This window comes from Pezoporus occidentalis, unplaced genomic scaffold (genome assembly GCF_034315485.1).
Source record: "Pezoporus occidentalis ecotype Australia unplaced genomic scaffold, CSIRO_AGI_Poc_V1 ctg69, whole genome shotgun sequence".
Lineage (NCBI taxonomy): Eukaryota > Metazoa > Chordata > Aves > Psittaciformes > Psittacidae > Pezoporus > Pezoporus occidentalis.
Window position 1 is genome coordinate 3,080,502 of NW_026916041.1, and position 8,935 is coordinate 3,089,436.

General features: G+C 39.5%; 1 protein-coding gene across 1 annotated transcript; it reads right to left on the reverse strand.

Moving 5' to 3' along the window:
* Positions 1–798: 798 nt before the first annotated feature.
* On the reverse strand, positions 799–8,673 carry SLC7A13 (solute carrier family 7 member 13). Its single transcript, XM_062641594.1, has 4 exons — positions 7,707–8,673; positions 4,460–4,591; positions 2,480–2,844; positions 799–1,734 (listed from the first exon to the last, which is right to left on the reverse strand). Exons 1-4 carry the CDS (start codon positions 8,428–8,430, stop codon positions 1,489–1,491), a joined length of 1,467 nt encoding a protein of 488 aa, XP_062497578.1. The 5' UTR covers positions 8,431–8,673; the 3' UTR covers positions 799–1,488.
* Positions 8,674–8,935: the final 262 nt, after the last annotated feature.

Below are 8,935 nucleotides of genomic sequence, written 5' to 3' on the forward strand. Positions count from 1 at the left end.
AAAAGGTCTAATTTTTATTTCAAATTTTCATTCTGTATACATTACCAGCTGTGAGAAAAGCCACTTTCTTCATGTATTTTTTTTCATTCAGGGGCTTGTTCTAGTGCAAAGTCAAATCCCCTTAAACCTTCAATTGGTTCCTAGCATTCTTAATGGTTACCCCATACTCTGGATAGCTATATATAGTCTTTATTGTATAAAGTCTTTATTGCTCTGATGTCTAAATTTCTGATATATCAGGGAATTGAATCTTCCAGCAAGATTTTTCTTCATTCTACTGTGTTACAACGCAATGCTCTGTAAAACTTTCACCAATATATCCAGCAACCCAGAATGTCATGGTTTAAGAGAGATGCTAGTCTGGAGCCATCTACTGGTCTTATTGCTGAGATTTAATAGATAAGCATATATCAATAGATTAATCACTTTAGTATGTGATGTTCCTTGTGTACTGGTTCTTTGTTTCTAAGTTAAAAAATTAATGAACTTTATATGGTGTAAATATAAAAAAAATTATCTTGCTTTCATAAACAAAATTAAAATGGAAGGGAGGGGCCTAAAAAAAGCTCTTACTACTCAACAGCACTGAAAGGAAACCAAGGAATAAGGCAATATTAATCTTAAGATGTAAACAATCCAGATACCTTTAGTTTTATTGCTGTGATGAATAGAATAAGTTATTCTTATTGCCTTATTAGGTGCTTTGCAACATTTTACCCTGAATTTGTATGTCATGTTCTAGAATAGCTGAAATGCACCACGTACAGTTTGCTTGGGAATAAAAAAGGTCTCAGTCAATTTTATTATGTTCTTCAAAGGTTTTTATTAAAAATAAATTCAGACAAAAAAGGTAGCAGATGAACAGAAGTATAAAGCCTTTAGAAACAGAAGTGCTAATAAATGAGCTACTATGAACTAAAAATAATCCAGACAATTTCATTTGGAATCGAAAAGTATATTTACATAATGGCAATGTTTAGTATGTACTTACGCATTTATTAGATAATAGTATTGATAATTTGTGCTGTAATTAAGTAATTTTTCTATTATTGCAAGAATATATGCAACAAGCAATTCTGTCTTCAGGAGCAAGGGAGAGAACTCTACAGATTTTACCAGCTTGAGAGAAATTCTTTGCACCTATTAAATAAGTGTACATATATATCTACGTACCTGTAGATAGACACATGTACACATAAAGATATATAGATATTAACTCATTATGCTAATGTCTATAGATTAAAATGCATATATTTACATACATATATATACCAGCATGTATACATACAAGTGCATGTATACATACATATAAGTGCATGTATACATGTATGCCATATATATATATTTATCTATATACACACACACACATGCATGCACACTCATGTACATCTGCATATCACACCTATCATCTAAACTCTGCCTTCTACAGTTTCAGTTAAACAAAATCCTCTGTGGGCTCTCAGTTGTACCAGGATTAAACACCTGCCATTATTCACATTTGCCCTCAGCAGATCCATCGGCAGGGGAGACTTCCAACAGGAGCTGTAAGTGGCAAGTAATTTTATCAAGAAATGAAAAATGCAGTTTAAAATGTATGAAAGGCAGATAAACAATAAGACTTCCCAGCATAAACAGGAAAGCATAAACATATTGCAGATTTGGAGACCAGACTATGGGAGCTAAAACTAAGAAGAAAGACATTGCCACCATCACAAACGGAACTGGTAGAAACACCTGCAAGAGAAAGAAAAAAAAATTGGTTTAGGAAATAAACTGACCAACTGTGATTTTATGCCTTCATAAGAGTAATAATGTGTTCTTTGCCACACTAGTGTACCATTTATCCTACTGCTGCAATCTCACCCAGGACAAGATTCATCTGACCTCAAATTGCCTACAAGATAGGCATCTTTTCTAAAACACTTGTTCAGGCTCCTTCTGTCATCAAAAGGGTGAGATAGGCAGTACCTGAAAATCATTTGTCCACATATGATATTATGGGCTCCTAAAAGATTCTCAGGGTTGGGTGCCTAAAAGCAGCCTTCACAATAAGCATACACTTCTACCACAGCTTTCTAACAGCTGGACTGAGAGGAAATTAAACCTCTCCTTAATGTCTGTGGTGCCATCAGGAAAGAGTGGAGTAGATCAAGGTTTAACTAGCCATGAATAGCCAGTCTGGATGCCACATTTTTCTGGTTACTGCTCCACACTAGTACAGTTTCAATGTTGTTTGCACATATCCCCCATTCTGCATATATCCAACTCTTGTTTTCAAGTGCAGAGTCTCTGGGGCAGAGACCATCTGCTCATTTCTGTCTACAGTAAAGCAAACGTTTTAAGTAAGGTTCTAAAACACTGATCATTTGTATTTTTGTAGTGACTATCCACTTCTGACTTGCACTTGTTCTGCAACTTCTGCACACTACCCATGACTCAAAAAAATCTGCCAATACTCTTTGTAGCTTTTTCCATTTACTTTGTACGGGCGATGCAGATGAGGTTCCCGGTATCGAAGTACAATCAGGCTTGCACAAGTCAATCCAGTCATAAGCCAGGCAGAAAATCCGAAGTAATTTGTTAACATAATAAGGTCAGAAGGGATGATAAAAATGGATGCAATGGTGGTTGAAAAAATCATGGCTGGTGCTGGAGTACAGGAATGGATGTTAAGCATGGACATTAAAACAGGTAGATGTCCTGACTGACTTCCAGCATAGCTTAAACGACCTAGTGTGAACATGCTGCTGTTGAGGGCACCAAATATTGAGACAGCAACAGAGAGAGGAATGATCCAGGCAACAGAGGGGATCACTCGATCAGCCCAAGTGACTGCCACAGCAACTGCAAGAAAGCAAAGCATTAGTGCAGTGTAGGTACCATGTTCTGAATTACTGGTAGACTCAACAGAAACAAAATTTAAAGTACAATACCTATTGTTTACCAGCAATGCCTGTTTTTTGTTACAGTAGTCAAACATGACTAACCTAATCCTACCAACAAAGGAGCTAAAAATTTCCAGGGGAGGGAAGGGATGACAGCAAGAAAGGAGTAGTGCCTGCCAGAGCAAGCCATGTAAACATACCACAATAATAGACTGCCCAGTGGGAGAAAGCTGCACCTCACCCCCATGCATCACAAACATATGCACATGGGCAAGGCCATGAGGGCAAAGAAAATGAAGTCCCCAGCATGGCCACAGTAGTGACATGATCTACTGTTAGGAAACTGCCAACACAAGCAGCGCATGTATGCACAGAGATGGGTCAGCAAGTGTGTAATTAATGAGGTTTTGCTTTGGGTCAAACTGGGAAATGTGAAAGATTATTTCTGAATGACGGATGTTCAATATTGTTTAAAAATTAGCTATAGCCCATACTGTAGCAAGGAATAATATTTAGTGGTTTTATAACCAACTGCCTTGAGGAATATAGGTCCTGCAGTGATCTGCACAGCACAGGAAGTGTTTAGAGATGGGGAAAACACACACCACAAAAAAAATGTAATGAAGGAACAGCAACTCACAGCAATGACTGAAAGAAGCATTATAATGTTAAGGCCATCTCCTCACCTGATACAGACAAGCACAGCTCCTCTGGTATGTTTGGAGCTGGTCATGCCAGCTGGGCAACTGCTATGCACAGATACTCTGCCTCTTTCATTGTAGGATGGGTCTGCAAATGTATCCATCTCTCCCAGCAGGTAGCCTGACAATGGCTGAGTGATAATATTGCTGAGTGACAGCTACTCCACTCCCATTTATGTTATTGAGATGTTTTCCCAGGGGATTTGTTTTTTGTCACTCCTGAAGGCAAGGTCTGATAGCTCACCCTCATTAGAGTGGTATTTAAAAGCTGCTGTTTGGGCAATCAAGGACAAATACAGCTCCTCTCAGACCTTTTCACGGACAGCGTACTGGTACAGGATCTGAGAGAGGCTTTACATACACTGGACTTTTGTATAGGCTCTTCTAAGGAATCACAGTATTTACTATAAATTATACACACACAAGATGGCTATGTTATTGTGCCCAGTCTTTTTCATATTACTTATCACACCAGACTTGTCCACCTCCTAAACAATAATGGCTTTAGCCTGAACCACCAGGTATGGAAGGAAGGAAGGAGGAGAGAAGATTAAAACTACAGGAAAACAAAGGCCTTCTCTATACTCAGCAGAGACTTGATCTTCACCTGATATTCCAGGGTTTAACACAATTCTGATTTCTTTTTAGACAGTGCAGGTAAAAGCCAAAATTTTCAACACCTAATAACATCTGTCTGTATTCAGTCCAATTTGTGTCATACAGCAAAATTAAACAAGAATTCTCTGTTAGAACGAAGCCCAAACTTCTGGACTGTGAAGTCAGATGAGGAGAAGTAACCCAAACCTGGTAAACTAACATCAGATGGGTATGCTAATGGACAACACATTTTTAATAAAAAAAAAAACACCATACCTGAAGAGACAATTTCCTTAGGAGTGAGGACAGTCAGATATGAGATGTTCACCAGTAAATAAAAAACCATTACTGCAGGAACAGCAGTCATCACAGTTAAAGGGATATTCCTGCTAGGGTTTTTCATCTCCTCTGAAAAATACAATTTAAAAAGACTAATAAAGCAAGCAGTGTAGCTTCTGCAAGTGTGTTTCAGTAGTGAATCTGCACAGAGCTTCATGAGACCAATACCAAAGCCCTGCTCCAATCCCTAATCACAGCTGCTGAGCTACATTGCTTGTGTTGTTCTGCAGTGGTTCTCAAAGGATTTATTAGTCTAAACCTTTTTTTTTTCTCTCTTCTTATTTAACTATATTTTCTCACTATCTTGGAAGGAGGGATGGATGAGAGGTCTGACAGACTGACTAAAAAAAATCACAAAAGGACTGATATCTTTGATTTGATTAAACAAGTATTTTAGTTACATTAGAAAACTGATTTGATAATAAACATTAAAGCAGCTGTAAAATCACTAGCTTAAACGTGATACTCTAAAGTCAAATTATTTACTGTCATATCACCTCATGAGTCCTGATCTGGAACTTTTTGAGTGTATTTTCCTATTCCTGCACAAAACCCTTTTCTTTGTTCCGGTATCAGGAACTAGAGAAAAAGTAACAGGAGGGACTGAAGGTACTGACAGAATACATGCAATGCAGTAGCTTTAAAAGGTCATTCCCAGCTGTATTCTGCTCTTGATTATCTGCGCTAGCAGCCCAGAAAGCTAACCATATCCTGGGCTGCATCAAAAGGAGCGTGACGAGCAGGTTGAAGGAGGTGATACCACCCCTCTACTCTGCTCTCGTGAGACCTCACCTGGAGTATTGTGTGCAGTTCTGGTGTCCTCAACATCAAAAGGACATGGAACTGTGGGAACAAGTCCAGTGGAGGGCCACGAGGATGATCAGGGGACTGAAGCACCTCCCCTATGAAGATAGGCTGAGAAATCTGGGGCTGTTCAGCCTGGAGTAGAGAAGGCTGCGTGGAGACCTCATAGCAGCCTTCCAGCATCTGAAGGGGGCCTATAGGGATGCTGGGGAGGGACTCTTCATTAGGGACTGCAGTGATAGGACAAGGGGTAACGGGTTAAAACTTAAACGGGGAAGTTTAGATTGGATATAAGGAAGTTCTTTACTGTGAGAGTGGTGAGGCACTGGAATGGGTTACCCAGGGAAGCTGTGAATGCTCCACCCCTGGTGGTGCTCAAGGCCAGGCTGGACAGAGCCTTGGGTGACATAGTTTAGTGTTAGGTGTCCCTGCCCATGGCAGGGGGGTTGGAACTAGATGATCTTAAGATCATTTCCAACCCTAACTATTCTATGATTCTTCCAAGGCAATGCTGGTGGAAGAAAAATGTTTAGTGCTAAGCCTGGCATCTTAGCTTAAAACTACCCTCACCAAATAAGAAATAACTTCAGTTTTGCAGCTAAACAACTGAAGCACTGGCATGCATTCCTGACCATGTGATAGTCCCAGCAAAAGATGGACCTGGTTTCCAGAAGCAAAGTAATTCATCCTCATGTCAGTCAAAATGAGTATTTTTCATCCCTTCCACTCCCGCCATTCACTTTTGCTCCCTCTCCCCTTCCTATTTCTCTCAGCTTTTACAGACGACTTCCCGAGTATTAGCAACAAATAATTTACAAGGGGGAAGAAGTGGAAAATCAAATGTGCAGCTTACTTAGATCTTTTTAGGACACAAAACTCCCTTTCCTCCCTCAAATATAATTTGTTTCCTGCTCAGAACACCAGCTTTGAGCCTGCACTAGCACTGGCTGTAGTGCACAGAGCCAGAGGGACTGAATGGGCACAACAGAAGAATCCAGATACAGACTATAGGAGAACTTGGGATTTATTTCAAATGTAGGAAATACACTTGGTAATTTTGAGCCCAGACGAGGACAATCACCAAACCTGCCAATTTCAATTTATCTTTCCATTTGTCTTGCTGTTTGCTGCAGTCCTGCTGTCCAGCTGGCACCTGATGCTTTAGCTGCAGCTCATGGGAATGAAGTTATTGCTGAAGAATAGGCAATTCAGTTCAGAAGGGGACTACTGCGTAGGTTGGATCTGTCTAAACAGCTGTGCTGCCCAGTGTGTGGTACTTATTGCTGCTGCTAACTAACCAGAAACTAAAGTAATATTTTACCCATAATTTGTATTGTCTCAGGCTTGCAAAGCTAAATGCTTGCCTTTAAGGAAATACTAAGACTTTAAATATATACTTTGCTGACTTCTATCAACTTTTCTACTGCAGCATACTGTTAATGCTGTAATAGCTGGACTGTAATAATAACAGTCATTGTTTTAAACATTAATCCCATTTTCACACTGTGCTCACCACTGAACTTTGTTATAGTTTCACACAATTTATTTAATGATTTACATGTGATAGAGGCAATGGATAAATAGGGTCAAAGATATAAAAGCAACATCCACTTGCTTATAACTTAATTCTATAAATCTGATGATACTGTAAAACACTAACTTGCATAACTAGTATCAGGAACATAATCTGCAGCTTTCAAAAACTGCTCTATTTATTACTGTGTCATCACATACACAATAAGGTAAGTAAATAGATATTTGAAAAGGTTTTGAATCTTTGAATAGAGATTATACAGAATTATTTATACCACTTCCCTTTGATTCTTCTTCACTTCCTGTGCAAAACTCTCATTTTCCCAAGAAAGTGACTACTGACCATCTTATATATTACTGTATTTCAACACAATTCAAAATTAATTTCTCCACATACAAATCAACTGCATAACCTAAGAGAAGGTACAGATATTTAAATACAAATTAATCAATTACTTTTCTTTGGTTTGGTTTTAATGTGCACATAATTTGGCATGGATATCTTAATCCTTTTCTAATAATGCACTTGCATTGACACTGAGAAAGACAAAATGCAGCTTTCTGATGTATGAAAAAAAATCTGTTCACACACAAAATTTTAAGTTAACCGTTTTGATTTTACTTGTACTCCTCTGGAAATGTCAGTCTGATTCCGGAGACTGCACAAGAAGCAAGAAACTTCCTTAGAGAGGAAAAACACTTTTTTTAACAGCCTCAACAAATACAGGACTTGTATAGAATGTCAGAGACCCTACAGTCATGAAGGAGAGACGGATTCTACCAAGATGAGCTGATGAACTTAAGAATGGCAACTGGAGAACAAAATCTAAAGAAGAGGAGTAGATACCTGCCATATAATTGAGGGACCACCAGCCACCGTAAGCATACAGTCCTTGGAAGAAGGCTTCGGCAACCTGTGATGCACCGGGGATCTCTGAGCTGAATGCGTCCTCAAACCTCAACAGACTCTCCCTTCTCCCGCCAACAAGGAGAACAATGCCACCGATGGCAATTACAGACAAGGCCATCATCTTCAGCAGAGTGAAAACTGTCTGCACCCATGCAGCCATTTTAACGCTGCGGCCATTCAAAATCCCCAGGGACCAGAGAACGGCCAAGGCCAAGCATTTCTTCACCACTTCTGGTGCAGGACAAGCACCATAGAAAGGCTGGGTGGCATATTCAGCAAACAGCAAAGCTCGAGCAGCATTCGATGCTGGCTTGGTAACTGTTGACGTCCAGATAAACACAAAAGCAGGCAGGGATCCAAGGCTTCTTTTAATGTGGCTGTATTCTCCTCCAGAGAAAGGCAGAGCAGTTCCCAGCTCCGCATAGCAGAGGGCACCCATCAGAGAAACCAGCCCAGACGCAGTCCAGATCGTTAGTGCAACGCCAACGTTGAGTAAGGAATGCTTTAACACCCCAGTGGGAGAAACAAAGATCCCTGCCCCAACAATTGTTCCTATAATAAAACTTACCCCATCAAAATAACCTATATTTCTTTTGAGTTGCATCTTGGATTTTCCTTTTCTCATCACATCTTTGGGGACATCACTTTTTCTTTCTCCCATTTTTTCCGTTTTTTTTTCCCGCAGATGATGGATGCTATGTATTTCCCTTTCAGTTCGTTGTTAGCAGACTGTCATGGCCCTACTTGCTAGTGAAATGTTCTGGGAAGTCTGGCTTAATCATTCAGAAAAGAGAGTATACTTTGGGTTTTGATGTCTCCTGTGCGAAGATGATTAACCAAAAACTTCAAGAAAAACTGGCAAATCACGTACATGTTGGTTTAATATGTACTTCAGAAATTACTAAGGTCTGGAGGTATTTTAAAGAAAACGACACAAGTAATACACAGTAAATGCTCATTTCTCAGCTGATTTTCATAAACGGATTTCAATTTTTTTTTTAATTTATGTCTTCAGAGATAACTGCAAGAGGTGGGTAAATGTGACCTCCGCATCAGGGTAGGGCAGCATGAAAAAAGAAATCAGCCCTCCTTATGTTACTGACAGTGACACGGACATTAGCTGCCAGTCACTGTGTATACTGGAGCTTGTTTATACTTCACTCATT